This window comes from Giraffa tippelskirchi, chromosome 9 (assembly GCF_054371585.1).
Source record: "Giraffa tippelskirchi isolate mGirTip1 chromosome 9, T2T-mGirTip1v1.2.pri, whole genome shotgun sequence".
In the NCBI taxonomy this organism is placed as follows: domain Eukaryota; kingdom Metazoa; phylum Chordata; class Mammalia; order Artiodactyla; family Giraffidae; genus Giraffa; species Giraffa tippelskirchi.
The window spans coordinates 144445969-144464457 of NC_137283.1; the positions used below are offsets into that span (position 1 = coordinate 144445969).

At 46.1% G+C, this 18489-nt stretch overlaps 1 protein-coding gene and 1 long non-coding RNA gene across 4 annotated transcripts in view; both read left to right on the forward strand.

Annotated features, from left to right (window-relative positions):
- Positions 1-1297: 1297 nt before the first annotated feature.
- Positions 1298-15013, forward strand: LOC145522033 (uncharacterized). Its single transcript, XR_014065855.1, has 5 exons — positions 1298-1712; positions 2337-2501; positions 3843-3951; positions 7280-7382; positions 13336-15013. It is a non-coding gene; the product is annotated as an uncharacterized LOC145522033 (long non-coding RNA).
- Positions 15014-17117: 2104 nt separating this feature from the next.
- PHACTR2 (phosphatase and actin regulator 2) overlaps positions 17118-18489 on the forward strand; it is a 293838-nt gene continuing 292466 nt past the window's right edge. For all 3 annotated transcript variants that reach the window (XM_081530976.1, XM_081530978.1, XM_081530980.1), the window contains exon 1: positions 17118-17420. In XM_081530976.1, coding sequence (XP_081387102.1) covers positions 17207-17420 — 214 coding nt within the window. In that variant the 5' untranslated portion in view covers positions 17118-17206. The remainder of the gene's footprint in view (positions 17421-18489) is intronic.

Here is an 18489-nt window from a genome sequence, read left to right on the forward strand (position 1 = left end):
AGATTTCCTGGGGGACCCTGATACTCCAGTCCTGATGTAGACAGGACCCAGAAGTAGCAGAGAACCTAACAGGAAATCTTACTCCAGTAATCCCCTGGGGCCTCTGTGCCAAGGATTTGGGGTTCACAGCTGTATCTTAGAGGACTCCAGCATATCACTGAGAGCTGAGGTGGACCCGACAGAGACCAGATCATGAATTATGGCAGCTTCAGGCTTCATGTAGGAATAGCAACAGGACAAATATTGGCACTCAGGGACCAGAAAGGGCAGAGGCGCCAAGTTCTTCCTAGTGCCTGGAGAACAATGCCTAAGCCTGCCAGCTTAGGGAGAAGCAAGGGGTGAAAAAGCATCTGAGATACTGAGCTTAGTGTTGGGATTTGTTGTTGTTGTTCAGTCACTAAGTCATGTCCACTGCAACCCAATGAGTCAGTTCTTCTCATCAGGTGGCCAAAATATTGGAGTTTCAGCTTCAGCATCTGTCCTTCCAATGAATATTCAGGACTGATTTCCTTTAGGATTGACTGGTTTAATCTCCTTGCAGTCCAAGGGACTCTCAAGAGTCTTCTCCAGCACCACGGTTCGAAAGTGTTGGGGTGACATTCCTCAGTGGGACAGTGGGATGCACAGCCATTCACTGTGGACACAGCTGGAAGCCCCTGGGAACCTGAGCTCTGGACCTGGCTCCTGGCTGAACAGACAGGATGAGAGGCGGCTGGTTCTGAAAAGGCTGCCTTGCTCTGATCTTCTCTGAAGTGGCACTTAATCCTGGCAGCTGAACCTGGGTCTCCTGCATTACAGGCAGATTCTTTACCATCTGAGCCACCAGGGAAGCCCTTTTTACCCAAAGGGAAGCCTAAATATTTCCTAAGTAGGCTAATTTACAGGATTTGTCTCCCTGTAATCCAGAATGAACAAGTAATTTTGCTCACCAACCAACTAGTGTGTGTATTGCAGCGGGGGTGGGGGAGTGGGAGGGGTGGAGGTGGGGATAGGCTAGTTTGCAAGGCAAACAGGTTGCCTATTAACAAAACAAAGAAGCCACATTTTCTCTGGATGGCTTTGGGTGGCCCCTGTAATTTTATGACCCTGATATGCAGTCAAGCATCAGAATATGCAATCTGCTTGTCTTCATTGAAAAATGAATGATCTGACTAGCATCTGTGCATGGAGGCCCGGTTCAGGAAGAAGAAGTCTTTACCATACATCAGGTCTCCTTTCCTGTGGTCTTCTGTGGGTCAGAGCAGAGGGTGGAGTTTCCACAGCTCTGGTGAGGTGGGAGGGAAAGGACCACGTCTTCAGAGGAAGAGGAAGCAGAAAAGAGGGCAAGGAAACAACAGAAAACTGAAAAAGGAGTAAGCAAAAGGGAGAAAAGAGACATTAAAAAAGAAGAAGAACTTAGCATGGAAGTCTTTATAAATAAAGTAAATTAAAAAGGTAGCAGAGGAATGAAGAGTGCCTGAAATTAGAATCTAAAGGAACAACAATGTAAAGAAAAGCAGACAATGTCTAGGAACAACGAGTGGCAAGAAGGACAAGAGGGACTGGGAAGAGGAACCCAAAGGCAGTGCTCAAGAAGCAAAGCAATGTGAGGAACGCAGGGGAGCATCTGAGAGGTGAAGGATGCTGAAAGCCAAGAGGAGGCTAAGAGTATGTTAGAGGAAGCCTGACAGCCAAGGTAGAGGAGAGTGAATGAGGGGGAGATGGGAAAAGAGGTGAGTGTGGGCAGGAAACCTGTGGATGAGGCTGTGTGGGAGGGCTGAGGAAGAGAGAGGAGGGCGGTGATTGGAGTCCTCTCTACTTTTGGAGGGTAGACCCAGAATAGCAGAATCACCTCCTTCCAGGCTGTGCTTTCTCAAGGAGCCACCTGCCCTTACCAGAAACAATTCAGAGGGCGCATGAAAGCTGTCAGGAATTTTTAAGAATTGTAGTTGCTTTACAATTTGTGTTAGTTTCTGCTGTACCAAAAAGGGAATCAGCTCTACATATACATATATCCCTTCTTCCTTGGATTTCCTTCCCACTTAGGTCACCACAGAGCCCTGAGTAGACTTCCCTGTGCTATACAGCAGGTGCTCACTAGTTCTCTTTAGTGTCACACAAGCATTTTTGTTCTAATTTCTTTTAACTGAAGAGCGAAGGTTCTGATGGGTGGTGTCAGGCTGAACTCTGACTTTCCCAGGCCCTGGGCACTGTTGCCTTCATGGGCCCCTTCTTCCTCCATAAAATAGATAAATAAAGCATATGTGTTATGACTGTGCTGGGGTAAAGGCAAATATGTTAATATTATATATTAAAACATTTTTATTTAGTCTAAAATCTCTTTTTTTTTCCTTCAGATTTTAGAAGAAGTTAAAACATTTTTGTGGGTCTCTACAAGTATGATGGTCCTGGGCACTGTGCCTACTACCCTGATAGATAAGTCAGCCTGGAGACACAGGATAATGAGCACTACAAAATATGCAAAGAGATTAGATGAAACATCAATACTAATGTGAGCCAGGGTAAGTGCACTAGAATAGCAATGGCTGAATGTGGTGACCATGAGAATTCCATAACCACAGGGAGGGGGGTTTTAAGGTGTTGGAAAATGCTGTTTAGTGGTTACTATATGCTGCTGCTAAGTCGCTTCAGTTGTGTCCGACTCTGTGCGACCCCATAGACGGCAGCCCACCAGGCTCCGTCGTCCCCGGGATTCTCCAGGCAAGAATACTGGAGTGGGTTGCCATTTCCTTCTCCAGTGCATGAAAGGGAAAAGTGAAAGTGAAGTCGCTCAGTCGTGTCCGACTCTTAGCGACCCCATGGACTGTAGCCTACTAGGCTCCGCCATCCATGGGATTTTCCAGGCAAGAGTACTGGAGTGGGGTGCCATTGCCTTCTACTATATGCTGGGCATTCTTCTAAGTATTTAAAGATACATACACAGATATTTATCTATCTACCTATATCTATTTATCAATCTATCGACCCATCTGTATACATACATACAGTTTCATTAAATCCTCATGGGTGCATGCATGCTAAGTTGCAACAGTCGTGTCTGACTCTTTGCAACCCTATGGACTGTAACCCATCAGGCTCCTCTGTCCATGGGATATTCCAGGCAAGAATACTAGAGTGGATTACCATGCCCTCCTCCAGGGGATCTTCCCGACCCAGGGATCGAACTCTTGTCTTCTGCAGCTCCTGCATAGCAGGCAGATTCTTTACTGCTGAGCCACCGGGGAAGTCCTAAATCCTCATAAGGCATTTTTATTATACCCGTTATGCAGATGAGGACAAGAGGCACAGAGAGGCTAAAAAACTCGCCTAAATTGATTAGGGCCTATGTTTTTGACCATCATGCTAAACTGAGGAGAGCTACTTGGACTCTGGTTATTATATTAATGAAATACTCTACTCAGTCTTTCATTCATTTAGTCATGACACCTTTATTTCATTAGGTGAATATATATTTCATTAGCCCCAACTCTGTGCCAGGCACTAAGCTGGGCCCAGCAGATGCCACAAGGAAACGGACAGTTCTTTCCCTCATATAACTTTGTCTCTAGTGGGAAATACGGACATTAAACAAACGACCCAGATATAATACCTCACACTGGGGTACATACTATGAAGTAAAGAATACTATGCCAGCATATGGCATGGAACCCCAATCTAGTCTGGCTTCCCTGGGGAATTAAAATTAAGAACTGAGGTCTCTCAAACATGAGTAAGTTAATTAGGTAGACAGACAGTGGGAGCAAATGTGTTTCATGGGAGTTGCTGTTAGGCACCTTTACGTCAGGGGCCCAGGATACAAAGCCTGCCCTGAAGAAGCCTTAAAAACCTCTGTTGCCCTCCAGAAGCAGAGGCCGGTGTGAAGAGAGAAGGAAACCACAGAGGTGAGCCACAATAGCAGCACGGAGGTGCTGTTATGAGAAGCGTGTGGAGCATTTGAGTGGTGGAGAGAAAGTAAGTACTGGGGTAGAGGTATTCTAAGTAATAACCTAAGGGTAAGACGGGTAAGGAAGACTCTAGAGGCCTCCAGTAATTCTCACATGAGGCAGGCAGAGGATCTTACCCATTTTAAAGCCATGAGGACTCTTCACTTGAGTAACTGAAGACGCTCAAGAGACCAAGAGTCAGTCCTGCAGAGTCTAACCAAGAATTGTTCTGACCTTCTGGTAAGATGGGGCTTCCCACATGGTGCTAGTGGTAAAGAACCTGCCTGCAAACACAGGAGACATAAAAGTCTTGGGTTCGATCACTGGAGTCGGGAAGATCCCCTGGAGGAGGGCAGTATTCTTGCCTGGGGAATCCCATGGACAGAGGAGCCTGGCGGGCTACTGTCCATGGGATCACAAAGATGACCAGAGCTGCATGTGAGGCTGCACAGGTGAAACCTGTATCGGTATCAAAGACTCTAGCATGACACACTGGTCGAAACAGAGAAGCCAGTGTATGCAGTGGTGAGGTCATCTGAAGAGATGAGGTGCCCAACAGACACACCAAGCAGAGACCCCTTCCTCATATTGTTACCTGTAGAATTTCTTATCGAGGAATAAAGATGGTGGCGGGTGTCACACACATGACTGCGATCTCTGGAAGCCTCTAAATGGGGCCACATCCCAGCTCTCTTCACAGCACAGTCCTGTGTATTGATACACAATCCTTCAGTATTGATACCTTGAGAACATCAGTCATTCTGTAAAGATCAGTTAAGCCCACATTATCTGATCACAGAACTCCTCAAATGTTCACTCCAAAAAGTACAAGTCTCCCTTGAATATCCATATGAGATTTATTCTCTATATTTTATGTATTTTCTCATTTTTTTTCCACAGGAAATTTACAATTTAAACCATATAGCTATTCATTAGCAAAGAAAATGGAATTATGAAAATGGAACATTCAGTACAGTGTTCCAAAAACTACTATGAAATTTTCTTGCTTATTTTTGAAGGCAAGATCCATAGCTAAATCCTTTTATATCAGCTACTGAGCAACATAATAAATGAGGAACTCCCAGGGCTGCCTTACTTTTGTCTAAAATGTTGAAACTCATTCTTATATGTATGGATTCATCTTCAGAACAACAGAATTTTTTTTGTTTACTCTTTCTTCTTCCTTAAGGGTAGGGTTGGGTCCTGTCTTTATTTAAAATTTTGATATTTCGTTCACAGTGTTTTGCTTGTTTGTATCAATTCTGCCTCAATAGCTACTTATTTTCTTGGCAGAAAGCTTATGGCTGTGCTTTGTCTCGAGGTACGGCCAAAAACAAAAGAAAGAAGGAAATTGGTTGGGATTATCTGGATGAGCCCAGTGTAAATACCAAGTCCTTAAATGGGGAAGAGGGATGCAGAAAAGTCAGAACCAGAGGGATGGCATCATAAGAAAGACTTGACTGGTCATCACTATCTCTGAAGATGAATGGGAGTCAACCGTCAGAGAAGGCTCACAGCCTCTAGAAACTGAAATGTGAAAGGACATGGGTCCTTCCCTAGAGCTTCCAGAAGGAACACGGCCCTGCGAACCCCTTGATTTTAGCTCACCAACACCTGTTTTGGACTCTGACCTCCAGAACTATAAGATAATAGACTTGTGCTGTTTTCAGCCACTAAATTTGTGCTAATTTGTTCCAGCAGCAATTGGAAACTAATCACACGTGTGCTTAGTCGCTCAGTCGTGTCCAACTCTTTGCAACCCCATGGACCGTAGCTCACCAGGCTCCTCTGTCCATGGGATTTCCCTGGCAAGAATACTGGAGTGGGCTGCCGTGCCCTTCTCCACGGGATCTTCCCAACCCAGGGATCAAACCCATGTCTCCTGTCTCTTCTGCATTGCAGGTAGATTCTTTACCCACTGACCCATCAGCGAAGCCCGTGGGACCTCTCTAAATTCTCAGGGTACTGGTTCGTGGATTTTCAAGGTGGTAGCTCTCCATGGTCCCTTCTTTTGACTTGCATGTGTAGCTATCACCCAGAGGGCCTAGGGGTCTGTGTCTGGATTTTCAAAGTGGTAGATCTTTATAGTTAGCACTGTTAGCTCCCAGTGCCTAGATGCCCTCCTCCCTGGGCTCATTTCCTTCAGTTCAAACACACAGCCATCTCCAGAATTCTGGATGTACTGGGTCATGACTAGTTCTGGAGGCTGGGCCCTTATGGATTAGGAACATCTGTTCTACGGAGTAGGAACACTTTTCCTTGTAAACCCTCAAGACACAAAGGGTCTAACTAACCATCTCTGACCACTGATTCAGAGCTACTCACTATTTTCTGAGGGAGGATTATCTTCAATGCTTTCAGGAGACCGCATGGCTCCATAAAGGAGGCTGCCTTCAATACAGCCAAGCTTCTTTACCATTCAAGGGACCATATGTACCTTTCTAGAAGTGGGGGTAATTCTAGAAAATGCCAACTAATTCATAATGACAAAAAAGGAGATCAGCGGTGGCCCAGGGATGTGGACAAAAGGAGGAATGGACTGCAAAGGAACAGGAGGCACCTTCTGGCTGTGATAGAAGTTGTCAGTATCTTGATTGTAGCCATTCCACTGTGTGTCCACCTGTCAGAATTCATCAAATCATACATTGAAATAGACACAATGTATTGTATGTAAATTAAACTTCAGTGAAGTTGATTTTTTAAGAGAGAAGGAGTACTGCCCAAAGGAAAATCAAGGGACTCAAAAAAAAATTGTCCACAACACAGAGCATAAAGTTGAGGAAGACTTTTTTTTTTGCCCTCAAACTAAATGTATGATGTAGCCAGTGTGCTTTCTGCATTAAGTTAAAAATTTTGCTTTGGTAGATAGGAATAATATCCAGCCACAATAAATGCTTTAAAAAAAACTTAGAAGGGCTCATGTACCCCTTCTCCCTCAGGATTCCCTCCCATCCAGGTTGGTAAATAGTATTTAATTTGTATCTTGTTCTGAGTTAAATAAGAAACCAAGAATGCTTACTGCTTGGCACACATTGTTAATGAAATAAATACTGCATAAATTAAATAAAGGATATCATTAAAAAAAACTTAGAAGGTTGATTCATATGCTACTTATTAATACTGTGTATCAAATGAAAAGCCAACTTCACACTTAACAGTGAAATTCCAGAGACATTCTCATTGGATTAAGGAAAAAAAACCCTGATATTTGTTATTGCCAAATTTACTGGAAATTCTGGCTAAAAAGTAACATATCAAGCCTAAATAAGAGTTTTATTATTAGCAAGGAGGAGAAAACATCCCCACACCCTCTTCTTTCTCCCTTTCCTCAATCCATCCCTCCCTTCTTTTTCTAGATGATATCATTGTGTGTGCGATAAATCGCTTCAGTTCTGTCCTACTCTTTGTTACCCTATGGACTGTAGTCTGCCGGGCTCCTGTGTCCATGGGATTCTCCAGGTAAGAATATTAGAGTGGGTAGCCATGTTCTCCTCCAGGGCATCTTCCTGGTTCAGGGATCAAACCCGTGTCTCTTATGTCTCCTGAATTGGCAGGCAGGTTCTTTACCACTAGCGCCACTTGGGAAGCCCAGATGATATCATTTTAGACCCCCAAAACCCAGGAGAGAATCAACTGAAATCTCCTAAAGCTAAAAAGAGTTCAATAAGGTGCTAGGTTACAAAGATATAAAAATCAATAGCTTTCCTGTACACATAAAAACTGTCTTAAAAAAGGAAAAGAATATTCCATTAACAAAGGAAACCTCACAAAAAAATGTAAAATAGAAACTGAAAGATAAACAATGAAGCGGATAGATACATTTTCTACAAATATGAAAAAAAAAGTATTCTTCTTAGTCGATAAAGTGCTCGTACAAATCAATAAGGCTAAAATTCCTGCAGATAAACAGAGAAAGTGTATGCACAACCATTTCACAAACAGGAAGTGCAATAAAGATATCAAACAGGTGATTGAAGACACCAGACTTTTAAAATGCTAATTGTAACAACAGATGCCTACCATTTTCTTTCTTGTCAATTTAGAAAAAGAAATTTTTTTTTAATTTTATGGCCAGTTCTGGCAAAGTATGATGGGTCCTCTCAAGCACCATCTTGTGAACCATAATGTAAATTGGATACAATACTTCTGGAAGGCAATTTCCTTTTTACTTTGTTTCTTAATTGTTTTGCATTATAGTTTTTAATTTTTATGAAGTCAAACTTACTGATTTTTTCCTTATGATTTCTTCCATTAGTTTCATTTCTAAACAGTGCTTTTCTATCTCATAGTCTCTTCTAACTTTTTATGGTTTGTGTGCATGCGTGTGTTTGAACATTTAACTCTTTAACCCGTCTTTATTTAGTGTATTAGTGAATGTGCCAAAGGAAAATTTAAACAATAGTTTCCATACACTTAGGAAAAATTTCAAACACTGTTCCTTGGTTAATTCCCATTGATTTGTAATGGTACGTGTACAATAGACTAAGATGTAGGTGCATTTGAGAATTTTTAGGATTCCACATTCTGTTCCATTGGCCTGGCCAGGGTTTCGAATATATGGTTGGAGCATGGGTCGGCTTTGGACTTGGGACATTTTACTTACCCTTTCTGTGCCTTTTTCACCCTTAAAATACTGCTAGTAGGTCCCTGTCTTGTAGGGTTTTTTTGTGAGAATTAAATATGTTATACATCCAAAGCACTCAGAGGGACGCCTGGTGCATTCTGCATGTTAAATAAGTCTTGACAACTCTTGATAATGAGCACCAAATTATTTTAATTATTTTAGCTTTATCTCATCTTAAAAATATTGAATAAAACAAGGCTTCCTCATTTCTATTCCTTAAAAAAACAGCTAATTTTACCACTTATTTTCAAGCCCAAAATCTTGCAGTGAGCCCTGGATCACTGCTTTCCTCCCTCACCCCCCCGCATCCTCAACTCATCAACACGTGCTAAGTGGCTACAGTCATGTCCGACTCTTTGCGACTCTAAGGACTATAACCCACTAGGCTCCTCTGTCCGTGGGATTCTCCAGGCAAGAATACTGGAGTGGGTTGCCATGCCCTCCTCCAGGGTATCTTCCCGACCCAGGGATTGAACCCACATCTCTTATGTCTCCTGCATTGACAGGTGGGTTCTTTACCTCTAGTGCCACCTGGGAAGCCCTCAATTCATTAATACTTCCATTAAAAAGAAAAATCCAGAATTTCTTTTTAATGTAATTCAGAGCATGTCATCCCTCTGCTGAAAAACTTTCATTAACTTCATTCCACTTGAATTAGTGGAGGGTCTGAACCCCTCTTCCCTCTCTAGGTCACCTTTACCCTACCCTCCATCCCCCACCCCCATCATGGACAACTTGCTCATTACATCTCAGCATTCCTAGCCACCTTCCTGTGGCTCATTCTTCCAACAGAGTTTTTACATTTGCTGGTCCCTCAGCCTGTAATGGACTTCCCTGTTGGCTCAGACAGTAAAGCGTCTGCCTACAATGCGGGAGACCCGGGTTCAATCCTTGGGTTGGGAAGATCTCCTGGAGAAGGAAATGGCAACCCACTCCAGTATTCTTGCCTGGAAAATCCCATGAACAGAGGAGCCTAGTGGGCTACCGTCCACGGGGTTGCAAAGAGTCAGACACGACTGAGCGACTTCACGCACTCACTCGCTCACTCAGCCTGTAATGACAGCCTTTGTGCTCTTGGTGGGGTTACCAGGTGCACAGTGGTAAAGAATCTCCCTGCCGATGCAGGAGATGCAGGAAAGATGTGTTCGATCCCTGGGTGGAGAAGACCCCCTGAAGTAGGAAATGGCAACCACTCCAGTATTCTTGCCTGGAGAATCCCATGGACAGAGGAACCTGGCGGGCTACAGTCCGTGGGGTGGCAAAGAGTTGAACACGACTGAGCACGCAGGCACACATGTGCTCTTCTTGGTCCCTTGGGTGCCTCATCATTCAGTGCGTACAAAGGTCGCATCTTCAGAAAGGCCTTCCTTGACTATCCTAGACAAAGGACCCCTTCTTCCAGCTGCTTCCTATCAGATCCCCTGATTAATTTCCTTCAGAGTACTGTATCTGTGAGAAATGACCTTGTTTGTCAGTCTCCTTTTTTCAGCCTCTCCTGCTGCACTCCCTGGTCCTGGGTGAGCTCCCAGAAGCCTGCCCCCTCATTCCAACAGACCCAGCCTTCAGAACAAACCCCGGAGGGGCTGCTCTTCTGAGATTGAATGTAACAGAAAACCTGTTGAGAAGTTACATTATCTTGTTTCTCTGCAGGGCAATGGCATCCAAGAATAAAGGTAATTTTTATCTACTCCTCCCCCTTCTGGAAATCCAAGCTTAAAAACAAACAAAGCAAAAATCGGGGAGTCCCAGAGACAACCCCCACACTGACCTCTGGTTTTCCTTGTTACTGTTGTTTGTTTGAATTGTTTTGATTTTTCTACCTCTCACTCCCACCACCATGCAGCTGGAGATGCCTCAAGAAGGTACAAAAAAGAATTTTGTCTCCCTTCCAGAAGGGTAGACCTTTGCTTCCTGGGAGCCATAGGATAACATTTTAACATTTAAGAAAACTTTTTTGTATGTGAGGACAAGGCTTTCAGACCAGACACATTTCTAAGCTCAGGACAACCTGGTCTCTGTTTGCTGGAAGTCTTGGCCATTCAAGAGAATTAGGGTGAATTGTCCCAAGAGGAAAGAAAACTTGGTGGATTTTTTCCTTTTTTTTTCCTTGAGGTATAATTTATACACAATAAATTTCCATCTTTTTAGGATACAAGTCTATGACTTTTCGACAGATACAGCTGTGTACTCACCGTTACAATCGAGGCATAGAACAGTTCCCTCAGCCAAAAAATGCCTTCCCTTCTCTCTGCTCCCAGCAACTGGCAACTACTGCTCTGTTTTCAGTCCCCATAGTTTTGCCTTTTCCCGAATGTCACTGAAGGGAAACAAGAATGCACAGGGCCCTGTAAGCTTGGCTTATTTTACTTAGCAGAATGCCTCTGAGGTTCTTCCATGTTGCATGTACCAGTAGTTCATGCATTTATATTGCTGAGTACTATTCCACTGGGTGGGTGTATTTATTTGGGTTGTTTTCAGTTTTTGGAGATTGTGAGAAAAGCTACTGGAAACACTTGCTCTCGGGTTTTTGCATGAACATGAGTTTTCATTTCTTTGGACAAATGCCTATGAATGGAACTGCTGAGGCACAGAGTAAATGTATATTTCACTTTATGAAAACTGCGGAACTAGTTTACAAAGTGGCTGAGCCCTCTTACATTCCCACCAACAACTGGTTTGAGTTGACAGTTGAATTGACAAGGACCTAATCCTCAGGTATGCTGGACCCTTCCACTCCCACTGGGAACGGGGTTGAGACATTTGACATCTGAGTGATGGACACCTTAGCACTGTCTCTGACAGTCTCTAAGGAGTCAGGACACAGAAGGAGTGGCTTCTGTAGATATCAGGTGTCCTGGACACAACATGCTGAACTCTTGGAATCTAGGTGAAAGAAGCCATGGTTGATCTTGGCAGCCACTGGACTAAGAATCGGGATAGTCCCTTCCTGTCTTCATAAATCCAAAAGCACTAAAGTTCTTGCTTGATCCAAGGGGCAGGAAGGAATTTTGGAAAATGTCTTTCAGGTAACCTTTGTGGATAGAGCTGAGCCAGGTATGATTTATGAAAATAAATATAATGCATATCCCCAATGTCTTAGTGCACTGAATGCCAGTCATTGCACTCAGAACTTTATATACATTTTTCAGTCCTTAAAGCAAGCAACCTAGTATCCTAAGGAGAAATGGTTAACTGGGATTCAAAACTAAGGACCAACTCTGGCCTCTCTCATAAAACAATTTCATCTCCATCTTCAATTTTAAAATGGATCCAGGGATGTCCCTAGCGGTCCAGTGGTTAAGACTCCCCACTTTCCCTGCATGGGGCAAGATGCCTAGTCAGGCATGGCCAAAGTAAATAAATAAGACACCTACATTAAGAAAATGATGAAATAAATAAATCCAAATAAAAAATGTTTGTAGAACCATCAAACCCTAGACCAGAAGAAACCTTCAGTTCAGTTCAGTCGCTCAGTCGTGTCCGACTCTCTGCGACCCCATGAATTGCAGCACGCCAGGCCTCCCTGTCCATCACCAACTCCCGGAGTCTACCCAAACCCATGTCCATCGAGTTGGTGATGCCATCCAACCATCTCATCCTTAGAGGTCATCAAAACTGATTTCCTATTTCTTATTTTTTTTTTTTTAATGTGACCTTAATGCAGAGCTGGGGGCTCAGACAGTAAAGAATCCACCTGCAATGCGGGAGACCTGAGTTCAATCCCTGGGTTGGGAAGATCCTCTGGAGAAGGGTATAGCAACCCACTTCAGTATTCTTGCCTGGAGAATCCCATGGATAGAGGAGCCTGGAGGGCTCCAGTCCATGGGGTTGCAAAGAGTTGGACATGACTGAACAACTTTCACAAGACAATGCAGACCTACTTTCACTATATTATGGTCCTTTGCCCTCATTTCCTTTGTCACCAACTCTTTATTATCTGGATTCCCTGCCTTTCTGTTATTTCATTTTGACTTTGTATCATCCATTCTGATCTTTGCCACTTCTTTTCTTTTCTGCTATTACCTTGGTTACCTTTTTTTTTCACTCATGGAGATTTTATCTACCTGTATTAAGAAAACAATATTGTCCATGAAAGACTATTTCTAATGCCATGTATTTTGGAATAGTATTTCCTAAGGAAACATATATACTGTATTTGTGTGTGTGTTTTATATATAAAGTCTGTCCAGTTAGTGGAGCTTTGTATATATGTTGAGGGAAGAGAAGACAACAAAATAACAATTATAATAATAATCCATGTGCTCTTGCTGACAGCAGGGTGTACTAAGCACAGATAGGCAGACCAAACTAGTCGATACATTTTCATTTATGTTTTTTATAATCTTACATAATCGTAATTTTTATAAGGGTAAAACAAATATAATTTTGGTATGTTAAACTGCTGTTACAATATGTAGTTAAAAGTAATTCCTTTTTCATCGTCAATTTTTATTTTCAGCCTTCAGAAATGAAATTTAATGAAAAGAGCAGAACAAATAAAGTAATAACACTGAGCAAATTTTTGCTTTGAAAAATGGAATGTTCTGCCCCTCTTATTATCAGTCTGTCAAATAGCTTACATTTATTAAATGCTGGGCAGACTATTGTCCTAGGTGCCAAGGGACATTGCTAAGGAAATTGAAATCTTATACGAGGAGCGAAACAAGATCAACAAAACTGGAAATAAACAACCCCCTTAATAAATATGATGTCTCATTATTTTAGGATTGCACAGACATAATGGCATTTGAAAACTGAATCATAACCCACTTCTTGTCTACTTTTCAGGCTCAGAAATCAGCTACTTCCCCTTCCTGTTCTCCAGCTATTACAGCCTCCTGAGGAGCCACTGTCTCAAGTTTCTGTGTCCTTCAAAGGCCTGCCCACATCCTGGGTGGCTGTGCCTCTCAGGTGCCTCTTCCTCCAGGAAGCCTTCCCTGATCCTCCCCCTCAGACAGGCTAGGTGCCTACTCTTGTGGGTTTCCATAGCACCTTCCATGAATTGCCAGGGAATTGCTTGTTAATGTTTGTTTCCTCAAATAGACTCAATTAGCTGATTCATTCATCCAACACAGCGGGTGCCAGGAGAACAAAACCCAGTCTAAGTACTTCCTGCCCTGAGGCAGCTCACAGAGAGTGGGGGAGATAGGTTAATACCCCAACAACTACAGTCCTGTGTGAAAAGGGATCTAACAGAGATACACATGGAACGTTATGGCACTGTTCAGGAAGGGCCCTCACCTGGCTCTGAGTGCAGAGAGGTATCAGGAAAGCTCCGTGGATGGAGAGACACTTGACCTGAGGCTCCAAAGATGAGTGATGGTCCGTGAGTGGGACAAAGTTAGGGCAGGTGGGGGAGGATGCTACAGGCAGAGGAAACGGGGGTGCAAAGTTACTGTTAGAAGAGGAACAGGGAGCTTCACAAGATCTGGACACTAGAGAGCAGGATGTGAGGAGCAACGGCAGAATGTAGAAGCCCTGATATACCACCTGGAGGAGCAGACGCTTGAACACGTGGTAGAAGCCCTGATATACCACCTGGAGGAGCAGACGCTTGAACATGTGGCATGGATACTTGTTTTAAAGGGATGTAAAGGGGGCAGCAGCAAAGTCTTGTGAGCATTTTGGAAAGATCATTCTAGAAATGAGAAAGAGAGCAAAGTGGAAGAAAGTGAACCTAGAGGCAGAGTGTCTTCCTTTCAAGGGAAAGAGAAGATGAAGTTTCAAGCTAAAGACACGGCAGTGAAAGCAGGCTGGCCCTAGAGATATTTATTTTAGATGGAGAATGGACAGAACAGACAGATTCATGAAGGAGGAAGAATTTGGCTCTAGGCACAAAGACTGCTAAGTGTCAAGGAAACTCCAAGAAGACAAGCCCGCTTGGATATTCGGATCTAGAGATCAGGAAACCAGTCTAGACTGAGGAAGAGACTTTCGAGGTGTCTCTGGGCAGTTTAAAGCTAAAGGTAAGGTTTCACGGGAAATAATATGCCAGGTGTGAAAAGAAGAGAACTGATGCTGGATCCCTGGGGAGCACTGGGTAAGAACAAACAGAAAAAGGGATCCTGAGAAGAGGGTAGCAGGGAGACAGAGAGGCAAGATAAGTGTCCCACAAACCAGGGACACAGAATCCAGAAAAGGAACAAGTGGTCCAGAGTGTCAAGAGCTGCAGCAGGGGTCAGACCTGAGAGGTCCCCAGTCCATTCAATAACTAAGTGCTCAAAAGCTATAGTGCCCAAAGAAGCTCATGCAAACAGTGTAGGCAGAAGTCACACTGTAGATGATGATGGAATGAGGATGGTGAAGGGGGACTATAAGAACAGGGACTAGCAAGTAGATGCTACTATTTCTAGAAGCATGGTGGTGCCTGGCCCAGTGTCTGGCCCTCAAGAAACACTTCAACACATAATGACTAAGTGAAAGTTGAAATGATTAACTGCTGACTAATGAACAAGGGAAGACTTCATGTGTTCTGGAATATTTTGTTGTTGTTGTTGGGTCGCTAAGTTGCATCCGACTCTTTTGTGACCCCATGGACTGTAGCCCTCCAAGCTCCTCTGTCCATGGGATTTCCCAGGCAAGAATGCTGGAGTGAGTTATCATTTCCTTCTCCAGGGGATCTTCCCAATCCAGGGATCAAACACGCATCTCCTGCATTGGCAGGCGTGTTCTTTGCCAATGAGCCACTAGGGAAGCCCTCTGGGATATTCAGTAATTCATTTATTTAGCATCAAAAGAGATGACACACAGGATAAACCCGAAAGGGAGAAGCAGGAGGCCTGGAAGGACAGTGAAAGTGCCCATGTTCTGAGCAAAGGGGAGAATCCAGAGGGGTGAGACCTAAGTGCAGGGAAAGAGGCAGATGTGCCCCAGAAGAAAAGCAGCTGGCAAGGGGAGCTAACCTCGGAGAAAGTGGGCGAGCGGGGTACAGACAGCATCACTGGGTAAGACCATATGCAGGACAGCAAACGATGATGAGAAATAGCTTCGTAATCTAATGTCAGTTACAGGGGAAAGTGGCAAATCCTTCCCACGGCCCTTTCAATCCCACCAAAAGACCAATCTGCTGAAACACCACACATTGGTGCACTGAAGCACAGGCATCTGTTTTTTCTGTCCTAAACTACACAAGGTATCGATCGAGGCAGTAACACTTGAAGCTATGTAAATTTAAGGAGGTGGGGAAATAGGAGATATTTAGAGCAGGACCAGACAAGCATGGCTGACTTTGTGGAAATGGACCTGTTTTTGGAGAGTTCTCACAGCCTCCCTGGGGTAATCATGCCCTTCCCAGAGTTGCTGTGAGAATTATAGGTGAAAAGCCTTTCAAATTATTAAGGGCAAGCTGCTGTTATTATTATGACCGAGTCGCTACAAAGGCCTTTGTGGGTATTAATGTACCTCTCTAGCTTGCACCCCTCACTTTGGACCCCCCCCTTTATCTCACCACCTCTTCTAGAGTTGGTTTTTTTAACTAAAAGGTATCATATGTGCAAAGTGTCTGACAAGGCACTTGGCATAGGGGTGTGGGTGCCAATAAATGTTAACTGTGTTAACCCTTCCTCCCCTACCTGGTCTCCTCTGCCTGCTGCCTCGCTATGGCCAGCAGTGAACCCAGGGACCTTTGTCCCTTGCCAGGAGCTTTCAGGAAGGGCGACACCTGGGTCTGGCTCTGGGCAAGTCACAACTTGGGGGCATAATCATAAAACTGATAAAGCTTAGGTTGTGAAGTCACCCGCTGAATCAGCAAAATCTCCATTGCCTGTCTCGCACAATCCTCCAAGGCACGGAGGTAACTCTGATTTCCAATCCAAAGCAGCTGGGAGACCCATCTTTCCACTGCAAAGCTTTGATGCAGACTTCCAGTAGCATTCACTCGGTTCTTTGGAAGCCTGGTCTTTCAAACATGACCTACGGGTCTACCCAGGAGACAGAAACCCAGGAATGTGGGCAAAGGTGGGAGGCAGAGAGGGCTTCAAGGGCAAGGGGTGAGAGGGGAGGTCAGTGGCCTTGACTTAAGGGTCTCCGGGATGGGTCACGAGCCCACTAGCAAGTCCAGTGCCCTTTGGTGCTGCTGTTTTGGTAGCTTCGCATCCTTCAACTGGGTATGAGCCTTTCGATTCCATCACAGGGTTCTATCACAGGGTGCTCAAGTGTGTGTGCTTGGCATTCCTTGCAACCCTGGCCCACTGCCCCCACCCCAACCCCCACTCCCCCCACTCCCCATGAAAATAGTATTGTTAACCTTGACCTTGCATCCCAGCTCCTGACCTCCTGGCTCCACTAATCTGAGGCCTGTGAGCTGGGTATGACCAGAGGGGACCCTCCTGTCGCCAATCTGCAAAGGGCCGTACTCCGGCCCGGGGTGGCGGTGGGGGTGGGGGGTGGGGGGGGTGGAGCAGTGGGCAGGTTCGCGGGCACCGAGGGCGGCCCAGCTCCGAGCCCTGCGGCTTTCGCCCGCGGGAGCGAGAGCCGGCTGTAGGCGGCTCCTTCCTGTGCAAACTTTTCTGTCCTCTTCCTCCTCCCGCCCTCCCCACCAGCTTCCCCGCGCCCGGCGTCCAGCCTTCCCCGCCCTTGTCGCTGCCTCGGGGTCGCCGCACGCCGGGCAGCGCGGTCCGCGGCGCCGGCCCCACCCCGCGCTCTGGGCCGCCGGGAGCCGATGGCCGAGGCGGGCAGGAGCCCCGCGGAGTCCCCGGGAGAGCCGGCCGGGCAGGCGGCGGCCGAGGTGCCCGAGCCCGAGACGCCCGCCGGGCCGCCGGCGCCCGCCCTGCGCAGGCTGCCGGGGGACCCGAGCCCTCGCGGCCGCTCGCAGAGCGACCTGTCTTCGTGCTCGAGTCGGGGCCGCCCGCTCCGCGTCCACATCTCCGGATCAGGTGAGGGCCGCTCGGGCGCCGGGGGCCGGCGGAGGGCTGGCGCGGGCAGGTGGCTGCGATGGGGACACGGCCAGCCTGGGGCGTCCGGGGGCACTGGCGGCGGGAGGGGAGGAGGGGATGGGGGATCGGGGTTGGGCGAAGCTGAACCCCTCACCCTCCCAGCGGTCCCATCTCCAACCCCCTCCCCACCCTCTGTCGCTGCCCCTCTCCGGTACCCTCGGAGAGAGATGCTTCAACCCGGCTTCGGCCGGTGCGCGGGGTGGTCGCGTGTTTCTCCGGGGCGAGGTGCACCCGCCGTCATGCGGAGCGCTCCCTCCTGCGCGGGTCGGCGGCTGTGCGGCGCCCGGGAGCACCGGCGACTCTGGTTCTTAGGCTTGGCCATCAGGAAGAGGAACCTTCTCTCGGTCTTAAGGGCGACTTTGGTCCCTCGGAAGGGTGCGGTCCTCTCACTTGGGGGGGCGGGGGCCGGTTAACATGTTATGGTTAACATGCAAGTCTTTAAAACCCTTCCAACTGCTAATGCTTCTAAAATAAAGCCTTCTTTGGGGAGTTGCTGGTCAGAGGACCCGGGGTATAAACGCTCCCGCAGGTGTGGTCAGAGTTTGGTCGTGCTGTTGGATCACTGATCCTTCACCATTTGACCAAGTCTGGAGCGGGCATCTCTGCGATAACCCCGGCCCGCCGGCTTGGGGGCTTCTCCGGGCACCGGCAGGGCAGAACCCGGCTGAGGGCCGAGCTGTGTAACGTGGGGCAGATGACTTAAACCTTGTCTCTCATATCTCGGTATTTAAAGCGGGAATCAGAGTGTGAAACTGCTACATGGGGAGGTTGGGGGGATTAAATAATCATTTTTAAAATGCTTTTGAACAAAGCATTATCCTAAGAACTGCAGAACGGTTTTTGAAAGTCCACGAGACTTGTTAAGTTTCTACAGATTGTTTTCTGGTTTGCAGGCTTGGGAAGACTGATGCTAAAACTACCAATGGTGCAGCGACAGGCCCTGCAATGGTGTGGAGCTTGTATACTGCGCTCCCCAAGGTTCCCCCACAGGCGCTGTGCTTGAGTGGGG